The sequence below is a fragment of the Chiloscyllium punctatum genome, chromosome 9 (genome assembly GCF_047496795.1).
Source record: "Chiloscyllium punctatum isolate Juve2018m chromosome 9, sChiPun1.3, whole genome shotgun sequence".
Lineage (NCBI taxonomy): Eukaryota > Metazoa > Chordata > Chondrichthyes > Orectolobiformes > Hemiscylliidae > Chiloscyllium > Chiloscyllium punctatum.
Genome location: NC_092747.1, coordinates 23,487,008 through 23,512,730, shown reverse-complemented (window position 1 = coordinate 23,512,730; position 25,723 = coordinate 23,487,008). Strand labels below are relative to the sequence as shown.

The 25,723-nt window shown below is 44.0% G+C and overlaps 1 protein-coding gene across 1 annotated transcript; it reads left to right on the top strand.

Moving 5' to 3' along the window:
- The first annotated feature begins 229 nt into the window (after window positions 1-229).
- Window positions 230-24,945, top strand: LOC140481197 (nucleoside hydrolase-like). The gene is made up of 6 exons (XM_072577011.1): window positions 230-314; window positions 3,187-3,377; window positions 10,468-10,647; window positions 12,122-12,233; window positions 16,122-16,258; window positions 23,944-24,945. Exons 2-6 carry the CDS (start codon window positions 3,195-3,197, stop codon window positions 24,289-24,291), a joined length of 960 nt encoding a protein of 319 aa, XP_072433112.1. The 5' UTR covers window positions 230-314; window positions 3,187-3,194; the 3' UTR covers window positions 24,292-24,945.
- The last annotated feature ends 778 nt before the right edge of the window (window positions 24,946-25,723 follow it).

Genomic DNA, 25,723 nt, shown 5'->3' with positions numbered 1-25,723 from the left:
AAAGTCGGTTCTGTACCTTACTGTTGAACATTTCCGAATTTGTCACGATTACCCAGTTTGGGGGGAGTCTGTGGGGGGTGGGGGGTGGGGGGGGGTTGGAATTTGAACTTTGATGTGTAATAAATGACATTGCAATAGCGGAACTAAACCGGTGAGGAGGGAACAGGCAGAGATTTCTGTTTTGATTCAGAAGCGATCTTGTAGCACTGCCCCCCCCCCCCCCGCTATAAGGACGCTCCAGAGGCACCAGTTGCTCGGCTGGAAAAGCAGACCCGCGGCTCACATCGGCCTTCGCTCACTCCGTCACTGCCGAGGTATGTTGTTGTAGGCGCTAACCAAATGTACATTGTTGTGAGCGGGTGTGTACTCAGACACAAAGCGTTATTCACGACCTGATTCTCAAAATTACTCACTCTTCCCACCGCATTTATTAGTGTTTGTAACATCGACAGTTGTTTAAGGTGTTTTACTGCATGCCCCCAGTTACAGAGTCATAGAGATGTACATCATGGAAACAGACCCTTCGGTCCAACCCGTCCATGCCGACCAGATATCCCAACCCAATCTAGTCCCAACTGCCAGCACCCGGCCCATATCCCTCCAAACCCTTCCTATCCATATACCCATCCAGATGTCTTTTAAATGTTGTAATTGTACCAGCCTCCACCATCTCCTCTGGCAGCTCATTCCATACATGTACCACCCTCTGTGTGAAAAAGTTGCCTCTTAGGTCCCTTTTATATCTTTCCCCTCTCACCCTAAACCTATGCCCTCTGGTTCAGGACACCCCTCCACCTCAGGGAAAATACTTTGTCTATTTGACCTATCCAGTCCTTACAATAATGGGAGGGTTTGTGTCCTCACGAATAAGATTAGATTAGATTACTTACAGTGGTGGAAACAGGCCCTTCGGCCCAACAAGTCCACACCGACCCGCCGAAGCGCACCCACCCATACCCCTTCCCCTACATTTAGCACTATGGGCAATTTAGCATGGCCAATTCACCTAACCTGCACATTTTTGGACTGTGGGAGGAAACCTACGCAGACACCGGGGAGAATGTGCAAACTCCACACAGTCAGTCGCCTGAGGCGGGAATTGAACCTGGGTCTCTGGCGCTGTGAGGCAGCCCATAAATGTGGTCTTATTAATGAACAAGATGCATTTTTCAGTTTTTATTCACCCATGGGACTGGGTGTTGCTAGCTGACCAGCATTTCTTGTGGTCTGTCTCCATCATATCTGTTCTCATAAGGGGGCCTCTGAAATGTCCACCTTCTTCCTCAACCAAGGATTCCCCACTGTAGTCGTTATAATGAGGTTAGCCCTCTGCTGTGTCTAACCTATCCCCCCACTTCAGCCCTCATCTTGTCTCTTCCCTCCCACAACAGTGATAGTGTACCCTCTGTCCTCACTTCCCATCCCACCAGCATCCATATCCAAAGGATCATTAGTTTCCATTTCCACCACCTCCTGCAGATGCCACCATCAGACACATTTCCCTCCTCTCCCTTGTCACCCTTCTACAGCGACTGTTCTGTCTGGGATGCCCTGGTCCACTCCACTTCCAACATCTCCACACACTCCTACAGCACATTCCCATGTAATCACAGAAGGTGCCCATTTACCTCCCCCATTCTCGCTGTCCAACATCCCAGAGACACCTTCCAGGTGAAGCATTGTTTTACCTGGACTTAACCCTACCTCATCTACTATATTTGCTGCTCACGATGTGGTCTCCTCTATACTGGGTCAAGGAAGCACAGACTGGGTGACTGCTTTGCAGAACACCTATGTTCTGTTTGGCTTCCAGTTGCCTGCCATTTTAACACACCACTGTGTGCCCTGGCCAACAGCTCTGTCTCGGGCTTGCTATACAGTGCTCCACCCAGCAAAGCTCAACACAAGCTGGCAGTACATCATTCTGCTTGGGAACTCTGCAACTTTCTGGAATGAATATTGAGATTATTGAGAAGAATCTTGTGGTCTGAGCATGTCCTTAACCTAACCCCCACAGACTAGGCCCTGTTATCACAAACAACCCATTGTTTAGCCACTGATGCTCCCCATTACCAGCTATTTATTCCTTTGTCTGCTCAACTCTCTTTCTCTCTCTCTGGGCTCAAACTCTACCTATCATTCATTCCTTCCGTTTACTGTGTCCCCCCTCTAGCATATACAGAGAAACCTCGATTATCTGGAATTCAATTCACCAAATTTTGGATGATCCGAACTAGATTGCAAGGTCCCGATACATGGCTAACTATGTTATCTGGAATCAATTATCCGGCATTGGATTAACCAAACGAAATAATCCCCATCTGTGTCCTTTGGATAATCGAGGTACCTCTGTACATCAATTTTTCCTAGCTACAATTAGTTCTGGAGAAGGGTCACTGGACCCAAAATGTTAACTCTGCTATCTCTCCACAGATGCTGCCAAACAATTTCTGTTTTTCCATCTTTATTTAACACTTTAGATACCAAGATTCATTACAAAACAGACATTCATTTCAACATTTACTTCTTACATCATCTAACTTAATTTTAACATTAACTCACTTCATTCATTTAAACACTTTATCTTGAACTTAATTCACATTCAACTGTAACTAACTTTAATTCCATAAGTTTGACTTGAAACAAATACTACACTGATTTGAGTGAAGTGGGTGACTTTGTTCTTGGTGTCGAGAGTGTGGTGCTGGCCTCATTCCTGATGAAGGGCTTTTGCCCGTAACATCGACTCTCCTGCTCCTTGGATGCTGCCTGACCTACTATGCTTTTCCAGCACCACACTTTTTGACTCTGAATGTCCAGCATCTGGAGTCCTCATTTTCTTCTTAATTGGTTTGTTGTCATAATAAAAGAAGCAGCAAATGTACAATTCTAAATGCTTGCAATTCTAAAATATTACAGCTTCCCATTCTCTCATCAGTGCTCCATGCTGCCAGAATATTAATCCCAGATTGTAAGGCCAATAACTTCTGTTTTCAAGTTAGACATTAATAGATTTGTTGATGCACATGACACCAAAGTTTATGGGTCCAGAGTGGGGATATAGAGTTAGGGTCAATGATCAGCCCTGATCTCGGTTCACACAGCAGAGCCACTTGGCTGAATGGTACATTCTTGCTCTATAACTCTATGTTTTAAAGTCAATCTTACTTATTTTTTGTGCCACAGACTTTAAGATGTCGAAGAAGCTGTTGCTCTTAGATGTTGACTGTGGGGTGGATGACGCCCAAGCAATCATGATGGCTCTTGCAGCTCCTGATGTGCACGTCCTGGGTATAATGTGTACTCATGGAAATGCAAACATTGAAAACGTGTGCAAAAATGTACTTCGAGTGCTAAAGGTTTGCCAGAGGACAGAGGTATGTGATGGCCATTGTGGGTGAGGGCACAGTGTGCTTTGAAAGAAAACCTTTCATCATTACTAGAACTTTCTTTTCATAAGTGGTTTTTAGAAATGAATTTGCCTGTCTTTTTAAAATGCAGATTGATGACAAAATGGCTGTTGTGAAACGTCTCAATAAGAATATGCAATTTAGTCCCTTTGACCTGATTAACCAGGAACTTAGAAAATAGCAGCAAGAATATGCCTTTTGACTCATTGAGGCTTCTGTGTCATTCAATATGGTCATGGCTGATTTTTAAAATTTCACTTATGGGACATGGGGTTTCCGGGCTGGACCAGCATTTAATACCTCTTCCTAGTTGCCCTTGAGAAGATGGTGATGTGCAATTCTATGTGCTGTATATAGACTCACAATGCTGCCAGTGAGGGAACCTAACTCAGTACCTTGTTCCTGCTTTTACCCCAAACCCTTTGAAACCTTTATGCGAAGAACAAATCTAACTCCTTCTTGGTCTTAACTGCATTCTGTGGAAGAGAATTCCACAGGCTTACCACTCTCTGGGTGAAGAAATTTCTCCTCATCTTAGTCCTAAATGGCCACCTATTCACCCTTACACTGTGACGCATAGCTCTGCATTGCCTGGTCCTGGAGAACAAGGCAAAAGTGAGGACTGCAGATGCTGGAAACCAGAGTTTAGATCAGTGGTACTGGAAAAGCACAGCAGGTCAGGCAGCATCCGAGGAGCAGGAAAATTGACGTTTCGGGCAAAAGCCCTTCATCAGGTCCTGGAGAACATCCTTCCTGCATTTACCATTTTTTTGTTCAACTCTGGTGAATATAATCCTAAGCAATCCAATTGGTTTTCACATGTCAATCCTGCCACTTCAGGTATTGTTGCACACTTTCCATAGCTAGACCATCCTCCCTCAGATAAGGAGACCAAAACTGCACACAGTACTTCAGATGTGGTCTCACCAAGGTCCTGTACAATTGCAGCAAGACTTCCCTGCTCCAGTGCTCGAATTGTTTTGCAATGGAGGCCAGCATACCATATACCTTCATCACTGTCTTCTGCACCTGCATGGTTACTTTAAGTGGTTGGTGTATGAGGACACCCAGGTTTAATTTCACCTTCCCCTTTTGCCATTCAGATAGTAAGTTCCCTTCCTGTTTTTGCTACTAAAGTGGATAACCTCACATTTATCCACATTATACTACTTCTGCCATGCACTTGGCCACTCAATAATCACTTAATAATCTTAATAATCACAGCTGAGCATGTCTGAATCCTCCTCATAGCTAACCCAATCTCCTAGCTTTCTTCACCTGTAAACCAGGGGATATTACATTTAGCTCCTTCATCTAAATGATTGCTGGGGTCGATGCAATGCGATATCCAACTAATCACTGTATGGCGCTCAGAAAATGACCCATTTATTCCTGATCTTTGTTTCCATCTGCTGACCAGTTCTCTATCCATGTCAGTACACAACCATCAATTCCATGTGCTTTAATTTTACATGCTAATCACTTACATTGGACTTGAACGAGAGCGTTCTAAAAGTGCAAGTAAACCACATTCATTGGCTTCCTGTATCAAATCTAATAGTTTCATCCTCAAAAAATTGCAATACATTTGTTAAGCATGATTTCCCTGTCGTAAATCAATGCTGATTCTGTTTAAACCTGGCACTGTTCTCTAACAAGTCTTCTCTAACATTAGAATATTTCTCAAAATCAATACCAGGCTAACTGATCTTTAATTTCATTTTGTCTATCTACCTCCCTTTTTAAACAGTGTGGTTAAATTAGCAATTCTCCAACTCTTAGGAACTCTTCCAGAGTCTGTAAATCTTTAAAGGTGACCATCAATACATCCAATATTTCTAGTGCCACTTGTTTATGTAATCTGGGATCAGGTTTTAGGGATTTATTAGGTTTTAATCCTATTAATTTCCCTGACACCATTTCCCTATTAATACAGATTCCCTTTAATTCCTCCTCTCACTAGAACATTTAGTGAATCAGTTGGTCCTCCTTTATGAAAAGACAATTGAAGTACAAATTTATTTGGTCTGGCATCACTTCATTCCCCATTATAATTTTCTCTGTTTCTGATTGTTTCCCATTAATAATATTTGGGTCTTAAAAAAAAATCAATCAATAAATCAATCTATTCTATCAACAGAATTAATGTTTATAATTGATGTAGCCTCAATTACCAATTGTAGAAGAGTGTTCCAAATTTCTATCGTACTTTGTGTGTAGAAATGTTTCATGATTTCATTCATGAAAGCTCTGACTTTAAATTTTGGACTATGTTCCTACTGTTAGGTTCCCGAGCCCATGTCAACAGCATTGATCGGTCTACCTTTTGAAAACTGTGAAATCACCCCCATCTTTTAAATTTCAGTGAATCTGCCCTGAACATTAAAGGAACAGTACCAAAGTTACTCAAAGCGGTCTTGCCTGTGGAGGACCAACTCTCCATGCTAGGGAAAATTCCAGTGTCCTTCAACAATCATTCAATCTGTTCAAGCTTTCCTGGGTACGATTACCAACAGCAAGGCAGACTGTGTAATTGCTCCCCATTCCTGAAACATGTCCTATTTCCTCTTTTAATGGAAATTGAATTCTCAAAGCCATCCTGCTTGGTTAGTAACACAAAGCAGTTCTCCTTGCTTTACAGCAGTACCTTCTCTGTTCCTCTGTCTCAGCTGCAGCTGTCCTTTTTTAGTGAGATACTGTTTGAATGTGATTGAACTATCACTTGACATAGAGTCATAGAGATGTACAGCACGGAAACAGACCCTTCAGTCCAAACCGTCCATGCCGACCAGATATCCCAACCCAATCTAGTCCCACCTCTTAAATGTTGCAATTGTACCAGCCTCCATCACTTCCTCTGGCAGCTCATTCCATACAAGTACCACCCTCTGTGTGAAAAAGTTGCCCCTTAGGTCTCTTTTTAGAATTCAGTGTACTTTGTTAACAAATGTTATGAATATTTGAGACCCAATATAGAGCCTAGGTCTCCTAAGAATCTTGAATGTTTCAATAAAGTCGCTTCTCATTCTTCTACATTCAATTGAGCACAGACTGAACCGACTCAGCCTGTCATTATAAGATAGTCGCTCTATACAGGAAGCGGCCTAATGAACATTGTCTGGTCTGTCACCAATGCCAACATGTCTTTGCTCAGATAAGGGAACCACAACAGTTCACTGAATTCACCATTCCCCCAGACCTCCCCCATACTGAGGCCGAATGATCAGTCCTCAGCAAAGGCCTTACTTTCATCCCCCTCCGTCCACGCACCAACGAATTCAATACACGTCATGACTTTGAACACTTCTTCTGCCGCCTCCACCTCGAGCTTACTTTTCCAATCAGGACACCCGCCCACCTTCCGAGGACCCCTTCACCTGCCTCCAACACACTCCATCCACCTGGACACCCCGTGCTGGCCTATTGCCCGTCCTTAATCTCTTCATTTCCAACTGCCACCGAGACATTGACCACCTCAACCTGTCTACCCCACTCCAACCTCTCACCCTCACAGTGCACAGCCCTTCACTCCCTCTGCTCCAATCCCGACCTCACCATCAAGCCAGCAGATAAAGGGGGCGCAGTGGTAGTCTGGTGCACTGACCTCTACACCGCTGAAGCCAGACGCCAAATTGAAGACACCTCCTCCTATCGCCCCTCGACCTTGACCCCACCCCACCCCATCACCAAACTGTCATCTCCCAACCATACAGAACCACATCACCTCAGGAGATCTCCCACCCACAGCTTCCAGACTCATAGTTCAGGAACCCCACACCACCTGATTCTACCTCCTTCCCAAGATCCACAAGCCTGACCATCCCGGCCGACCCATTGTCTCAGCGTGCTCCTGCAGCACTGAACTCATCTCCACCTACCTCGAAACTGTCCTATCCCCCCTAGTCCAGGAACTCCCCACATACATTCGAGACACCACCCATGCCCTCCACCTCCTCCAAGATTTCCATTTCCCCGGCCCCCAACGCCTCAATTTCACCATGGATATCCAATCCCTCTACACCTCCATCCATCATGACCAGGGCCTCCAAGCCATCTGTTTCTTCCTCTACCGATGTCCCCACCAGTACCCTTCCACTGACACTCTCATTCGTTTGGCTGAACTGGTCCTCACCCTTAACAATTGTTCTTTCAAATCCTCCCACTTGCTCCAGATGAAAGGGGTAGCCATGGGCACCCGTATGGGCCCCAGCTATGCCTATCTCTTTTTTGGCTACGTGGAACAGTCCATCTTCCCCGTAGTTACACCAGCACCACTCCCAGCTCTTCCTCCGCGACATTGATGACTGCATCGGCACCACCTCGTGCTCCCGCGAGGAGGTTGAGCAATTCATCAACTTCACCAACACATGCCACCCTGATCTTAAATTCACCTGGACCATCTCTGACACCTCCCTCCGCTTCCTGGACCTCTCCATCTCCATTAATGATGACTGATTCAACACTGACATTTTTTACAAACCCACCGACTCCCACAGCTACCCGGACTACACCGCTTCCCACCCTACCTCCTGGAAAAATGCCATCCCGTATTCCCAATTCCTCCGCCTCCACTGTATCTGCTCCCAAGAGGACTAGTTCCACCACAGAACACACCATATGGACTCCTTCTTTAAAGACTGTAATTTCCCTTCCCACGTGGTTGAAGATGCCCTCAAACACATGTCATCCACGTCCCACACCTCCGCCCTCAAACCCCACATCTCCAACCGCAACAAGGACAGAACCCCCCCGGTCCATACCTTCCTCCCGACTGTCCTCCGCAAAAACGGCATCATCTGCCGACATTTCCGCCACCCCCAAACAGACCCCACCACCAGGGATATATTTCCCTCCCCACTCCTATCCACTTTCCACAAAGACCATTCCCTCCATGACTACCTGGTCAGGTCCACGCCCCCCCAACAACCCGCCCTACCGTCCTGGCACCTTCCCCTGCCACTGCACGAATTGCAAAACCTGTGCCCACACCTCCTCCCTCCCCTCCATCCAAGGCCCTAAAGGAGCCTTCCACATCCATCAAAGTTTCACCTGCACATTCACAAATGTCATTTATTGTATCCGTTGCTCCCGATGAGGTCTTCTGCACATTGAGGAGATTGGATGCCTTCTCGTAGAGCGCTTTAGGGAACATCTCCGGGACACCTGCACCGATCAACTCCATTGCCCTGTGGCCAAACATTTCAACTCCCTCTCCCATTCTGCTGAGGACATGCAAGTCCTGGGCCTCATTCACCGCCGCTCCCTCACCACCCGATGCCTGGAGGAAGAACGCCTCATCTTCCGCTTCGGAACGCTTCAACCCCAGGGCATCAATATGGACTTCACCAGTTTCCTTACTTCCCCTCCCCCCACCTTACCCCAATTCCAGCCTGCCAGCTCAGCACCATCCCCATGACCTGTCCTACCTGCCAATCTTCCTTCCCACCTATCCGCTCCACCCTCCTCTCCAATCTATCACCTTCATCCCCACCTCCATCCACCTATTGCATTCTTAGCTACCTTGTCTCCAGCCCCACACCCCTCCCATTTGCCTCTCCACTCGGGAAGCTCCCAGCCTCATTCCAGATGGAGAGCTTTTGCCTGAAATGCCAATTTTCCTGCTCCTCGGATGCTGCCTGACCTGCTGTGCTTTTCCAGCACCACTCTAATTTTTGACTCCAGCTATGGCCTGTTGAGTTCCTTGTATAACTTTAGCAAAACATCTCTACTTTCTTTTTGTTCCCTTTGAAATAAAGGCCAACGTTCCACTTGCCTTCGTTATTACCCTCTGAACTTGGATGTTGGTCTTTTGTGATTCATGGATGAAGATTCCTAAATCCCTATGTTCTGTAGCTTTTTACCCATTCTGGAAAAGTAAAAGCGATCTCTGCACAGTGCTGCTGTACAATGCTTGTGGAGACAAAGTCTGTTCTTCGCATTGAGAAGAATGTTGTACATCACAAGCACTGTGCTTAACTGAGATAGACTTTGAACAGGAGGAGCAGCTCAAGACTCGGCATCCAGGAGACACTGTGGCCCATTAGCAGCAGCAACAGCAGAATTGTACTCAAACACAATCTGTAGCCTCATGGCATTCACAGAAAAATTGCCCCAAAATTCCTGAGCCGAGGATGGCAGAACCAAAGTGGATTGTATATGATGGTGGAAAGTGGAATTGGGTAGTGGTGGTGGTTGTGAGGGGGGTGTCTAAACTTGAAAGTGCCTACTTCCTGATAGTCACATTTTTGATAGACGAGATAAATGCAGAAACAGTGAACTGATGTTTGTGATTAAAAATCTCAACTGGTCAAAATCTCCGAGACCCAACGTATAGAATGCCTGCCTCATGCAGAAATCGGTGTCTGTTACAAACTTAGGATTGCCGACAAATCACAGAGTAATTGCTTTCCGAGAAACAGCAGAAAGAGTATTTTTTAATGCTTTCCCTCCTTCAAAGTAAAAAAAAAATCAATCCCACTGGATGGGTAGAACCCATGCAGTGTGAAAGTTTATACAGTCTCCCACCTCTTGACTTATCTCCCACCTCCTGTCTGGAAGTGTATCAGATAAGGAAGAACCAGTTTGTGGCCAGTAGTCCTGCCTTATGACACATCAAGTAACACAGAGCTCTGATGTTCAGAATCATACATTTATCTGGTACCATTACATGTGGGAACCATTGTGGGCGGCACGATGGCACAGTGGTTAGCACAGCGCCGGAGACCCGGGTTCAATTCCCGCCTCAGGCGACTGACTGTGTAGAGTTTGCACGTTCTCCCCGTGTCTCCTCCAGGTGTTCTGGTTTCCTCCCACAGTCCAAAGATGTGCAGGTCAGGTGAATTGGCCATGCTAAATTGCCCGTAGTGTTAGGTAAGGGGTAGATGTAGATGTAGGGGTATGGGTGGGTTACGCTTCGGCGGGGCGGTGTGGACTTGTTGGGCCGAAGGGCCTGTTTCCACACTGTAAGTAATCTAATCTAATCATTGCATTACATTCCCATGAATGTTGTTAAAGATGGTATTTATCCTTATGATAAATGATTATCTTATGATTGCAGATTCCTGTATATCGTGGTGCAGGTGCATCGATTCTGGAAGAGCAGCTAAATGGTGCCCAGTACCATGGAAAAGATGGTCTAGGTGATGTTCCAGATTGTAATGCTCCAGGGCTGGAACACCTACAAGCTGAATATGCAGTAAATGCCATCACAAGAATAGTCACTGAACACCCTGGTCAGGTGAGATGTATATGTATCAGGAAATATAATTCTGGTAGTCAGTGCGACAGAGAACAGGAGTCATTTCAGTCCTTGAAACCTGTTCCACCATTCAGTTAGATCATGACTGATAGATAACAGGACCCAGAGACCCGGGTTCAATTCCCGCCTCTGGCGACTCTCTGTGTGGAGTTTGCACATTCTCCCCGTGTCTGTGTGGGTTTCCTCCGGGTGCTCCGGTTTCCTCCCACAATCCAAAAATGTGCAGGTTAGGTGAATTGGCCATGCTAAATTGCCCATAATGTTAGGTGAAGAGGTAAATGTAAGGGAATGGGTCTGGGTGGGTTGCGCTTCGGCGGGTCGGTGTGGACTTGTTGGGCCGAAGGGCCTGTTTCCACACTGTAAGTAATCTAATCTAAACATATTAAAGCATCTTGATACTGTACTCCTAAACATTACCAAACAAACATCTGTGAATCTTGGTTTTGAAATTTTCAATTTACTTTGACTCAAAAGCTTGTAAGGTAATAAACTGCCAGCATAACGAAACTTTTATGTGGAGCAGTGCTGTCTCACATCACCACTGAGTAGCCTAGCTTTAGTTTAAAGGTAATACCCTTCTAGTTTTGAACTTACTTTTAAAATAGAGGAAAATGAAAATACATTTTCAATTACACAAGTCCTCTGTGACAGTCCACTTGTGTGGGTAAATCACCACAAGCTACCTTTAATACAATTCTGCCTATTAAGAAATCTCACAGACAATCAAGACAAAATCATTTTAATAAGCGTAGTAACCAAAATAAGACCCCTCAAGTAAGCAAGTAAAACCTCACAACTCAGCTTGGCTATTATCTGATTAATGATGGTATTTAGCTCGGAGTCCAATCAGCAGTGTCCATCTCTGATGGTTTGATCCTGTGCAGTGTTGGTCTTTCAAGTTGTGCTGCTTAAGAGTTCTGATGTTGGATTCTTATATAGTTTTTCCATCTTCCATCTATTGGGTGACATTATTGATGATCTTCTGCATTCTTTCATCTAAAATATGCATTTCTCTTCTGGAGTCCTTGAGTCTGCAGCTTCCTTCCTTATCAGAAATAACTCCACTGTTCCTTGTTACATTTAGCTGTAACTATCTCCTTGAAAGCACAGCATGTCTTTCAAATTCTTCAGCATTCAGTCATCTGTCCTTGTGGCACTAGGCGGACAGTTACCAAGTTGGTGTCCAAACAATTTTGTTTATGTAGCCTTGACTCCTCCCTTTCCCAGGTTTGGCTAATGGCTTTCAATTCCCTCAGTAACAACCTGTCATTGCCTCTTAACAGCTTATTCCAGACAGAACTATTGCTGATCACCTTGCGTGTAACAGTTTATCCTTGCTGATTTTTTTTCAATTCGTGAATAGTTATCAAACTTCTGAAGTTTATAATATCACACTACTGTGACGTCTCCATCCCTCAGTCACCTTGATAAGCATTTATTTGTTACCCGATAGGTCTCGCTTGTGGCTACTGGCCCCCTGACCAACATTGCTCTGGCATTTAAGATGGACCGCACCTTTCCATCGAAGTTAAAGCATCTGTACATCATGGGAGGAAACATGGAAAGTATGTTCAAGAGCTAACTGTATCATTCTGTTAAGTATGGATCACATCACACCTGACCCTGACTAAATTCTCACCTGATATTGAATGTATATGCTTACAATAATTCATGCTTGTGAATCATTTTGGGAAAGCACATCTTAGCAGGACTTATACACTTAATGGTAAGGTCCGAGGGGGTGTCGCTGAACAAAGAAACCTCGGAGTGCAAGTTCATAGCTCCTTGAAAGTGGAGTCTCAGGTAGATAGGATAGTGAAGAAGGCATTTGGTATGCTTTCACCATGGATATCCAATCCCTTTACACCTCCATCCGCCATGACCAGAGCCTCCAAGCCCTCCGTTGTTTCCTCTCCATTCGTCCCCAACAGTACCCTTCCACTGACACTCTCATTCGTTTGGCCGAACTGGTCCTCACCCTTAACAATTTCTCCTTTGAATCCTCCCACTTCCTCCATACCAAAGGCGTAGCCATGGGTACACGTATGGGCCCCAGCTCTGCCTGTCTCTTTGTTGGCTATGTAGAACAGTTGATCTTCTGTAATTACACCGGCACCACTCCCCACCTCTTCCTCCACTACATTGATGACTGCATTGGCGCCACCTCGTGCTCCCGCGAGGAGGTTGAACAATTCATCAACTTCACCAACACATTCCACCCTGACCTTAAATTTACCTGGACCATCTCTGACACCTCGCTCCCCTTCCTGGACCTCTCCATCTCCATTAGTGACGACTGACTTGACACTGACATTTTTTACAAACCCACCGACTCCCACAGCTACCTGGATTACACCTCTTCCCACCCTACCTCTTGCAAAAATGCCATCCCGTATTCCCAATTTCTCCGCCTCCGCCGTATCTGCTCCCAGGAGGACCAGTTCCACCAGAGAACACACCAGATGGCCTCCTTCTTTAGAGACCGCAATTTCCCTTCCCATGTGGTTAAAGATGCCCTCCAACGCATCTCGTCCACATCCCGCACCTCCGCCCTCAGACCCCACCCCTCCAACCATAACAAGGACAGAATGTCCCTGGTGCTCACCTTCCACCCTACAAACCTTCGCATAAACCAAATCATCTGCCGACATTTCCGCCACCTCCAAAAAGACCCCACCACCAGGGATATATTTCCCTCCTCACCCCTTTCCGCCTTCCGCAAAGACCGTTCCCTCCGGTGACTACCTGGTCAGGTCCACACCCCCCTACGACCCACCCTCCCATTCTGGCACTTTCCCCTGCCACCGCAGGAACTGTAAAAACCTGTGCCCACACCTCCTCCCTCACCTCTATCCAAGGCCCTAAAGGAGCCTTCCACATCCATCAAAGTTTTACCTGCACATCCACTAATATCATTTATTGTATCCGTTGCTCCCGATGTGGTCTCCTCTACATTGGGGAGACTGGGCGCCTCCTAGCAGAGCGCTTTAGGGAACATCTCAGAGACACCCGCACCAATCAACCAAACCGCCCGTGGCCCAATACTTCAACTCCCCCTCCCACTCTGCCGAGGACATGGAGGTCCTGGGCCTCCTTCACCGCCGCTCCCTCACCACCAGACGCCTGGAGGAAGAACACCTCATCTTCCGCCTCGGAACACTTCAACCCCAGGGCATCAATGTGGACTTCAACAGCTTCCACATTTCCCCTTCCCCCACCTCATCCTAGTTTCAAACTTCCAGCTCAGCACTGTCTCCTTGACTTGTCTGAACTTGTCCGACCTGCCTATCTCCTTTTCGACCTATCCACTCCACCCTCTCCTCCTTGACCTATCACCTTCATCTCCTCCCCCACTCACCCATTGTACTCTATGCTACTCTCTCCCCACCCCCACCCTCCTCTAGCTTATCTCTCCACGCTTCAGGCTCACTGCCTTTATTCCTGATGAAGGGCTTTTGCCCGAAACGTTGATTTCGCTGCTCGTTGGATGCTGCCTGAACTGCTGTGCTCTTCCAGCACCACTAATCCAGTATTTGCTTTCCAGCATCTGCAGTTATTGTTTTTACCTCATTTTTTCCTTTATTGGTCAGAGTATTGAGTACACGAGTTGGGAGGTCATGTTGTAGCAGTACAGAACATTGGTTACGCCACTGTTAGAATACTGCATGCGCCTGGTCTCCTTCCTATCGGAAAGATGTTGTGAAACTTGAAAGGGTTCAGAAAAGATTTACAAGGATGTTGCCAGGGTTGGAGGATTTGAGCTATAGAGAGCGGCTGAACAGGCTGGGGCTGTTTTCCTTGGAGTGTTGGAGGCTGAGGTGTGACCTTATAGAGGTTTATAATATCATGAGGGGCATGGATTGGATAAATAGACAAATTCTATCCCCTGGGGTGGGGGAGTCCAGAACTAGAGGGGATAGGTTTAGGGTGAGAGGAGAAAGATACAAAAAAGACCTATGGGGCAACTTTTTCAATCAGAGGGTGGTACATGTATGGAAAGGGATGCCAGAGGAAGTGGTGGAAGCTGGTACAATTGCAACATTTAAGAGGCATCTGGATGAGTATATGAATAGAAAAGGTTTGGAGGGATATGGATTGGGTGCTGGTAGGTGGGACTAGATTGGGTTGGGATATCTGGTTAGCATGGATGAGTTGGACCGAAGGGTCTGTTTCCATGCTGTTCATGCCTGTGACTCTATGTCCTATTTAGAGTGCTTTGCTGATTGATGTAAGAAAATAACCAGAGCAAACAGAGATCCAAGCTGATCATTTCCTGCAGCCCTCCATGTGTGCACTCATTCAATGAGTCATTGGCGAAACTCAGGAAATAATATTTTCTGGATCAGAGCATAGGACATTTATATTGCTGTACACCTTGATTCTGTATCCCTGTTGTGTATAAATTTCCTAATGCCTTGACTATTGTGTAGTAATCCATTTTCATTTTTTCTCTCTCAACTTTGTCTCACCAACGCTCATTATCTTGTATCTCTACAATATCTTTGAACCATGTTACTATGCTGAACTGACAGCAGATTCCTATGTTAGTAACCTACATCTGGAAGAACAGTATTACTGCAGATAGTAGCTTTTACAAATTTGTCCTGCCTTAAATACCTCCTAGATTTTGTGGCATTAAGCATTCTTATAAGCATTCTGAGCAGTTTTATGATTTGATTCCCTTTGCCCTGCATCAGCTTCTAAGACAGCATGTTCCAAATATTGTGGTAGCACCTGTTTGTATCGTTTACATGAAAGTGGTCTGATAGCATACTCAGGCAGAAGAAACTTAACACAAATCAACTATTTCATAGTTAATTTTTTCAATCAATACAACTGCAGGTCTGAACACAAAATACTGAGTATATTACACTGCTAGGAGAAAGTGAGGACTCCAGATGCTGGAGATCAGAGCTGAAAATGTGTTGCTAGAAAAGCGCAGCGGGTCAGGCAGCATCCAAGGAGCAGGAGAATCGAGGTTTTGGGCATGAGCCCTTCTTCAGGAATGTCCTTGGATGTCCTTGGATGGCCAGGAATCTCCTGCTCCTTGGATGCTGCCTGACCTGCTGCACTTTGCCCGCAACACATTTTCAGCTATATTACACTGCTCCCCCATCAATGTGCTGCCATACCTTATGGGCTTAGCCTGATCAAGTTTAAAATCTTCAAAGTGAAGTTGATTTCAGGAGTAGAATTTTGGAACCAATACTGCACCAAACTGTCTCAATGGAAACATTTTCAGAATTTCTGAAACGTGACGATGGTGTAATTGTGTATTTGATTTCTTAAAGTATGCGCATTTTATATTTTGGCTGTTGACAATTCCATCCAGTGTTGACATTTATCGATCAATGCCAAGCATTTATTTTCCCCGGGCTGCTAAATGTGCCTGGATTAGGAAACTCTTCACGTTGTGATGAATTAATTTCATTTCATGTTTTTATCTTTGACAGGCAGGGGGAATGTGGCGATCTGTTCTGAATTTAACTTTGCAGCAGATCCTGAAGCAGCTTATATTGTCTTGAATCACTTTGCTTGTCCCATGTATATTGCAACTTGGGAATATTGCCTTCGCCATGTACTGCCTTGGGTAAGCTGTTGAGAAACATTACCTTTAATATAAAATCACGATCATTGAATGCATATTGTTGCGGAAACTCTTATTTATATAAATATATTTAATATAGTTTATTGTAAATTTGGATTTTTTTCTTTTGTTTGTAATGTGTGAATTTTCAGTGTGTTTGAAGTTCATAATTAACTGTGGCCAAGATGATTCCTTTCGAAAAATATTCAAGGCCTAGCTTTCAAACTCATGGGGTTTTCTGCATCTTGGTAGGATTTATGACCTCACAAGAATATCAAGCTCCATTTAGAAGGAGAGTTTGATTTTCAAGTTTAAGGAGAACCGCCATAGCTTAGAGAAAGTATTTTTTAAACTTCACTTGGAATTTTGAATATTCCTGTGAAGTTCTTAGATGAAGATTGCTGTATAATCCTAAAATTGTTGTATAAACCAATGCTGTTGAGATGGAAGGGTGGTACTAGATTATTTTAGAGTAAAGAATTAATTATAGATCAAAATTGTTGGGATAAAGTCCTGAAGAGGTTACTTAAAGTAAAGTATATTTAATTTCACATGTACAGTAACTCCAGGAGGAAGCTACTTGCAGTTCCAGTCTTTAAATTAAACCAAACAAGAAATCAGAGGCAGAGACACTGGTGTCAGTCCCTTTGAGATTTTGAATATTATACAGAAGCTTATTCCTTTTTCTTTTCAGTTTGTAATGGTTGAGTTTTGGGAGTAATGGAATTATACTTTGTGTGTTTAAAGATCTTTGAGTTTGTGTTATATATTAACAGCCTGATTTATTCTATCTTATTTTAGTTTCCTTTGTTGGTAAAATTATTTTTTATTGTTAAAGGAAAATCTGTAGCTTTGTGCATTTGTATTCCAGTGGGAGACCACTTGTTAGAATCAAAACAAATCGAAATGTTATCTATCAAGCCAAGTTTTAATCTGGGATCTGGCTTAACTAGTCGTAACAATGCAGACATCTTTTGATCTGGAAAGTAGCTAAATTGCTGACAAACATGAGATGCATCCCAGGTGAAAGTAACGTGCTGTGCTATAGAGACCAGTTTCTCCTGCTGGTTTTCATTAACCTCAAGAGAGGAAAAGCAAAGTCATGCTGCCACAAGGTACTTACACCAAATAACAGAAGTTGGCTGATGCTGGGATCTTAGTAGTGAATTGCCAGGCTTCAGTTATAGTGTACAAAAATTCAAACAAATGGTAAAATTTGCATCTGGAGGGAAATGCAGGTGTTTCAATGCACCATATGTTTATTGTTAATCTCAGAGAAACTTAGAACAAGTCAGTGTCTGGGATCTTTAGAGGTAAGCCATCCAGGGATCAGAATAGAACATTATAGGGCATATTTCTCCAAAGAACCATCAGGGAGATATTCGTTTTAAAACACTAGATATTCTCTGTTAGATTTTTGGCCCTTGACTTCTGAAGTGTTTGATTGGATTCATCAATCCTGTGACGTTTTGCATCTGTAGGTTTATTAAATATTATAACATGAAGGTTTCAATGTGGTGTCTTTAATGATCCTTGATTTATTCAATACAAAACGCCTTGAGTAAGGAAAGGCGTTCCTGTGTCTAACCAGAAAATGTTTCTTGCATCTCTACAATGCCTGTGTGACTCAAAATCCCACTGTCCTTTCATTTGCATGATTGGTCTGACACTCAGAAGCTGAGCAGATAACTTGTTCACATGGAATCACTTGAGTGCCATTGTCCTGTCAGCTCACCTGCTTTCACCAACCCATCCAACTCCCTATGATCTACTATAATCCTCTTAAAAACCTTTTGACCCTTCCCAATATCTCCTTCTTTAGCTCAGCATTCATTCTTTCCACATACATCTACAAACTATCCTGAGATATTGCTATCTATATTAAAAGCACCATATTAAGCAAATGTATTTTTGTTAAATTGAGTTTTGTTATGATATTTCATGGAAGGAGGCCGTTTGGTCCTTCATATCCATGCCAGCTCTTTGACAGTACTACATTGATGGTAGAAGCTGCTACTCCTGCTTGTGGTTGCTCATTTCCAAAACAATCGCTGACATTGAGAGTTCAGGACGGGAAAGCAGTGAAAACACTGGCAACTCAGCACCATTGGGACCCAAAATATCACCTCATCAGAGCTGCAGCTTCAGGCTGCAAATGGATCTGGACCATGAACATCTGATCAAGTTCAGTAGAGAGGAAAGAGTGGGAGAGTTGGGGAGTGAGCGGTCAGAGGGTGAGTTAGGAGTGACAAGGGCCACACGTCCAAGGATGAGTAGCTGACAAGTCACAAGTAGATGATTGTCACCTAGAGAGTAGGTTTGAGATAGGACGCACTGCTGCAGAATGACTGGCAACAAGTGGGGTGTCAGGAAGCTGGAGAGTTTACATCACAATGGCACTGATTGTGTCGCACATCCTGATGTCAGACTGACATGAAACAAATTTAAAATGAACCTTGCCATATTAAACAAGGATAGAGGCTCCAATAACAAATCAACATTCGAGCAAACAATGTTAAATGGAGGCCATGTTAAATGGGGACTTACTATTATTCCATCACACCACCCTCAAGACACTCAAACTAAATCATCCGCCGACATTTCCGCACCCTCCAAATGGACCCCACCACCAGGGATATATTTCCCTCCCCACCCCTTTCCGTCTTCCGCAAAGACCGTTCCCTCCGTGACTACCTGGTCAAGTCCACGTCCTCCTACAACCCACCCTCCCGTCCTGGCACCTTCCCATGCCACCGCAGGAATTGCAAAACCTGTGCCCACACCTCCTCCCTCACCTCCTTCCAAGGCCCTAAAGGAGCTTTTCACATCCATCAAAGTTTTACCTGCACGTCCACCAATATCATTTATTGTATCCGTTGCTCCCGATGTGGTCTCCTCTACATTGGGGAGACTGGACGCCTCCTAGCAGAGCGCTTTAGGGAACATCTCTGGGACACCCGCACCAATCAACCACACTACCCCGTGGCCCAACATTTCAACTCCCCCTCCCACTCTGCCAAGGACATGGAGGTCCTGGGCCTCCTTCACCGCCACTCCCTCACCACCAGACGCCTGGAGGAAGAACGCCTCATCTTCCGCCTCAGAACACTTCAACCCCAGGGCATCAATGTGGACTTCAACAGTTTCCTCATTTCCCCTTCCCCCAACTCACCCCAGTTCCAAACTTCCAGCTCAGCACTGTCCCCATGATTTGTCCGGACTTGTCCTACCTGCCTATCTTCTTTTCCACCTATCCACTCCCCCCCCCCCCCCCCCCCCACCACCGACCTATCACCTTCATCTCCTCCCCCACTCACCTATTGTACTCTATGGTACTTTCTCCCCACGCCCACCCTCCTCTTATTTATCTCTCCACCCTTCAGGTTCTCTGCCTGTATTCCTGATGAAGGTCTTTTGCCCGAAACGTCGATTTTCCTGCTCCTCGGATGCTGCCTGAACTGCTGTGCTCTTCCAGCACCACTAATCCAGAATCTGGTTTCCAGCATCTGCAGTCATTGTTTTTACCATCACAGAACTCAATCAACTTAGTGAAACACAATTTGCCTTTCGCAAATCTATGCTGATATCCTAAGATTATCTGATCTTTTCCAAATGCCAAATAATTTTCTCCTGGTTTATTGATTTTAAAATGACTTAGACTAAGCTGTCGAAGCTAATTTCCACCCTCTCCTCTTTTGAAAGCAGGGGTCAAGATTTGCAGTCCTTCAGTCCACTATTATCTTGCCATCCCAATCCCATATCTGAGGCTAATGAAAGATTGTGGTTAGTGGCTTGCATTTTTTACCCTTCCTCTGTTGGATGACTGAAGGCTGCCAACATTTATGTCCAGTGACTTTATCTGTTTTTGTCCTGCACAATTTTATTCCTGTTGCCTCTTTCTTCACCCTCACATATGCAACATCCCTGTCTCATTTAGTAAATCAGGCATTCCTTCTGTCTGCTCATCAATCATCTCATTTTGACTGACACTTCCATTGGATAGACTTTTGCTATTTATGTACCTGTAAGAAAAGTTTTGGTTCCCTTTGATGTTCACCACTAATCCGTTTCCATACACTCTGCTGTTTTATACCTTAATTTAAACCTTCTCTCCACTTTTTCTCTGTACTTTACAATTGTCCTAAGCCTCCATTCTGTCTCTGTTTAACATCTCGGGAAATGAGCTTTAGATGATCTTGCTTTGCCCATCTTGGGAATTTGTCTACTTGAACCATATTCTGATTGAAGGCCTCTCATTGTTCAGTGAATGCTTTGCCAACTAAACTCAGATTGCAACACACTTGTGCCAGATCGTATTCCAACTCAGTAAATTGAGGACCCAATGTGTTCAGATGGATTTTGAGTGAGAAAGCTGATATTGTCCTAGAAGTTCATGAAGTAGTGGGTAACCTATTTGCATGGGAGCTAACTTGGAGCAGGGAGTAGGCAGAAATGTGTACTTGTTGCGAACCAATGGTGTGTCACAGGGATAGGTGCTGAGCCTCAAGTTTTTACAATTTATAAAGCATGGATGAAGGCACCAAAGGAGTTGATATTAAATTCACTGATGACCGAAAGGAAAGTACATTGTGGAAAGAACATAAGGAAGGTACAAAGGAACATAACTAGGTTAAGTGAATAGGCAATGCTCAGCAAATGGAGTGTAATATGAGAAAACATAGAAAATTTCTGGAGGAAGAATAACAAATCATAATATCTAAATAGTGAGAAATTGCAGAGCTTTGAGATGCAAAATGTTCTGTGTGTCCAAGTGGATAAATCTCAAAAATATGCAAGTACAGTAATTAATGAAGAAATCTAGTAGAATGTTATTGTTTCCAACAAGTGGAATTGAATCCAAAATCAGGGAGGCTATGCTTCCATTATACAGGGCTTTGGTGAGACTAGATCTGGGTTACTGTGTACAGTTTTTGTGGTTCTGTTCACTGAGCTGGGAATTTATGTTGCAGACATTTTGTCCCCTGTCTAGGTGACATCCTCAGTGCTTGGGACCCTCCTGTGAAGCACTTCTGTGATCTTTCCTCTGGTATTTATAGTGGCCTGTCTCTGACGCTTCCGGTTGTCAGTTCCAGCTGTCCGCTGCAGTGGCCGGTATATTGGGTCCAGGTCGATGTGTTTGTTGATAGAATCTGTGGATGAGTGCCATATCTCTAGGAATTCCCTGGCTGTTCTCTGTTTGGCTTGTCCTATAATAGTAGTGTTGTCCTAGTCGAACTCATGTTGCTTGTCATCCACGTGTGTGGCTACTAAGGATAGCTGGTCGTGTCATTTTGTGGCTCGTTGGTGTTCATGGATATGGATCATTAGCTGTCTTCCTGTTTGTCCTATGTAGTGTTTTGTGCAGTCCTTGCATGGGATTTTGTACACTACATTGGTTTTGCTCCTGCATTGTTCAAAAGGGCCACAACACACTGCAGCACACCAGAACTGCAAAAAGAGGAAGAAGAACACCTCTACAATGTATTCGCCAAAAATGGATACCCTCGCAATTTCATCAACAGATGCCTAAGGGAAAGACAATGGAATGAGGACATGCCACAACCCAAAGGACTAGCCACACCACCATACATCAAGAACATTTCTGAACTGACAGCCAGACTACTACGATCACTAGGACTCACAACAGCACACAAACCAACAGCCACTCTCAGACAACAACTCACCAGGACAAAGGACCCGATACCCAGTATGAGCAAAACCAATGTAGTGTACAAAATCCCATGCAAGGACTGTGCAAAACACTACATAGGACAAACAGGAAGACAACTAACGATCCGCATCCATGAACACCAACTAGCCACGAAACGACATGACCAGCTATCCTTAGTAGCCACACACGTGGATGACAAGCAACATGAATTCGACTAGGACAACACTACTATTATAGGACAAGCCAAACAGAGAACAGCCAGGGAATTCTTAGAGGCATGGCACTCATCCACAGATTCAATCAATAAGCACATCGACCCGGACCCAATATACCGGCCACTGCAGCAGACAGCTGGAACTGACAACCGGAAGCGGCAGAGGTAAACCACTATAAATGCCGGAGGAAAGATCACAGAAGCGCTTCACATGAGGCTCCCAAGCACTGAGGATGTCACCTAGACAGGGGACGAAACGTCTGCAACACAAATTCCCAGCTCGGTGAACAGAACCACAACGAGCTACAAATCTTCTCACAAACTTTGAATACTGTGTACAATATTTAAGTATCTTTTTTATTTAAGCAAGGATGGAAACGCATTGAAAGTAGTTCAGAGGCTTACTAGACTAATACCTGGAACGGATGGGTTGTCTTATGAATAAAGATTAGATTTGTTATGCTTATATTTGTGGGGTTTAGAAGCCTAAGAGGTGACTTGAGTGATTGAACCATTTAAGATCCTGAGGGGACTTGACAAGATGAATGCAGAATGTCGATATTTTTGATTGTGGAAGAATCTGGAACTGGAGTCATTGTTTCAAACTGAAGGGTCATCCATTGAAGGCGGAGCTGATGAGAAATCTTTGCTCTTTGAGGTTTGTGAGTGTTTGGAACTCTCTTCTTCAAAAAGGTGTAGAAGCAGAGTCTTTGGATGCTTTTAAGGTAGAAGTACTGTTGAAAGGCCACCGATACCTGTTATTATGGGTAGAGCTATGTACTTCTTCATATTGAAACTAAACATCATTATTTTGCTCCAAGTCTTTGTCCAATTTGTTAGTTGCCTGGGTTTGCCACCATCTACAAAATTGGCCATTTTGGTATCAATGTGGCCTACAAGAGTCTACTGTCTCTGCTTATTTTCCAATTCCGAATTATACCATTGTCCTTTATTTCTTAGAATTACAGACTAATGTGCCAAAGATAGATGTAATTTAGCCCATTGTACCTTTAACTGCTCTTTTGTGGACCTATCCAATTGCATCATTCCTTTCTTCACCTGCCTTGCAATTTTATCCCCTTCAAGTATGTATTGTAGCTAATTTTTAAAGCATTTATTCATGGGATGAGGACATTGCTGGCTAGGTCTACATTTATTGCACATCTCTAATCGCCCAGAAGGCAATTAAGAGTCAACCACATTGCAGTGGGCCTGGAGTCACATGTAGACCAGCAATTTCCTTCCCTCAAGGACATTAGTGCGTTAGATGGGTTTTTTTCCAACGATTGACAATGGATTTATCATCACCTGGCTCTTAATTTCAGATTTTTATTGAATTCACATTCCACCATCAGCCCGAGTGGGATTCACACCCAGGTCCACAGAACATTTCCTGTCTCATTGGATTACCGGTCCAGTGTTAATATTCACTAGCACATTGCCTCCTGAGTAATCCAATTGAAAATATAGAGGACCAGATATTCATGACTGATAGTAATTTAATATGAGATTGTTAATGGGAAAAATAATCCAACAATTACCAATATAAATATAAGTCTGCATTTCCTCACCAATACAGTGGTTTCACTCTTTCTGTTGGGGCTGTAAATGTAAAACCTGTAGATTTTGAATTCATCCTGTACCCACAAGAAATGTTTTCAACATATTAAGATACTCACTCTTATAATGAGAGGTTCCATGTCTTGCAAAGATTTTTAACCTTTGATAGACTTGTTTGGTTTTCCAGGTAGTTACGCTGGATGACGTATAAATTTGATTACTTTTCATTGTGTCCATTTGCAGGAGTTTTTTAACGAGTGGGTAAACCAAGGCACTGAGAAAGCTTGCTTCATGAAGAAGATAACTGCGCACAGTGAAAAATTTGCCAAAGGCAAGCAAGGTGACAGAGAGATGTATTTCGGACCTGGCTTTGTGTCCTGTGATTCTTTTGCAGTGGCAGCTGCCATTGATGAGAGTGTTGTCACTGAATACATACGATATGGAGTGAGCGTGGAGTTACAAGGTTCAGTGACCAGAGGGATGATGATTGTGGATACACTTAACGCACTGCAAAAAGAAAATCAAGCTTTTATTATGACAAAATGTGATGTTGAGAAGTTAAAGCAGCTCATGATGTCTGCTCTGAAGTAGCAGGCTAAAATAACATGAGCAAAAAGAAAATTGATCACAAACATCAGTAGACTTTCTAGAGTGCATAGTGTGGATTTGCCTTTACTGTCAAGTGACTTTTCCTGTTTTCTGTCAATTTACTAGAATGTTTCTTTCACTTCTTCCTAGTATTGCCACTCCCATTATCATTTTCTCCTAAAAGCATAGGGTAGGACTCACTGGGTTACAGGTGTCCTCATCTGAGCTCTTCATGTTTGACTGCAGGTGTTGAATATTGGCAGACCAGTGCTCATGTTCACAGCTTACTCTGATTCGCCCAATGAAATAACTCCACAGAGACCAGTATCCCATCACCAAGTCACCCTTTATTTACATGTGGAAAGTCCTTGACTCTGCCACAGCCTTGTCAGAGTCAGCACCCAGAGTGGACGGAATCTCTGCTCCTGTTTACCTGTTGGCCAGGGCTCCCTGATAGGGACAGATCAACAGCCCCAATCAGGGAAACTCATATTTGATAAGGTCCAGCTGGTTGACCCCATTGCAATCACTGCACCCAGTTTCTACATGAGCAGTCCAGACTCGGTCATCGGATAGTCACAGCAGCAAAAAGCTTTGTTGAATTTATATTATTTTGCAGGAACAGTTATCATGCTTCTAATAAACTATCTCAACTTAGAGTAGAAATGTAATGTGTTACCCTTGCTGACTGACTTAAAGGCTAAAGACAGATGGTAGCAAAACAATAATGACACTATGACTGAACTATGACTTTTATGACTATGATACAATTTTTAATGTATAGTGGCCTTAATGGAATGAAGATCCCACAGAACATCAGAGCAGTACAGAGGAATCTCGGTGTCCGAAGGAATGCTGGATAACATAGTGAGCTAAGCATCGGGACCTTGCGATCCTGTTTGGATAATCCGAAATTTGGTTAATCGAATGTTAGTTAATCGAGGTTCTTCTGTGTAATGGATTTTTTTTAAAAAACATGCTGAGGTGTGGAAATATACATGACCAAAAACTTGACAAAAGTGGTCAATTTTAAAGAGTGTCTTAAAAGAGAAGGGAGAGGTGGGATGGAATCATTGCATCATAAAACCCCTGTAGTGTGGAAGCAGGCCATTCGATCCATCCAGTCCACACTGACCCTCAGAAGAGCATTCCACCCGGATGAACCTCCTACCCTATCCCTGTAACCGTGTATTTCCCATGGTTAACCCACCTAGCCTGCACATCCCTGGACATTATATGGTGAGATTTAGAGAGCAACTTCCTTCGACAAACTGTCAGTACAGTTTTAAGGTTTAGTCTGAACTGATACCTTGCCAATTACGTTTCCTTCAGGAAGAATAGTTGAGTTCCCAAACAAGAATGGTATTTTAAGAGTAGAAGGTGGTACAGACTGTAACTTCATTCTGCTTCATTTCCAGTAATTCATGGGATCATC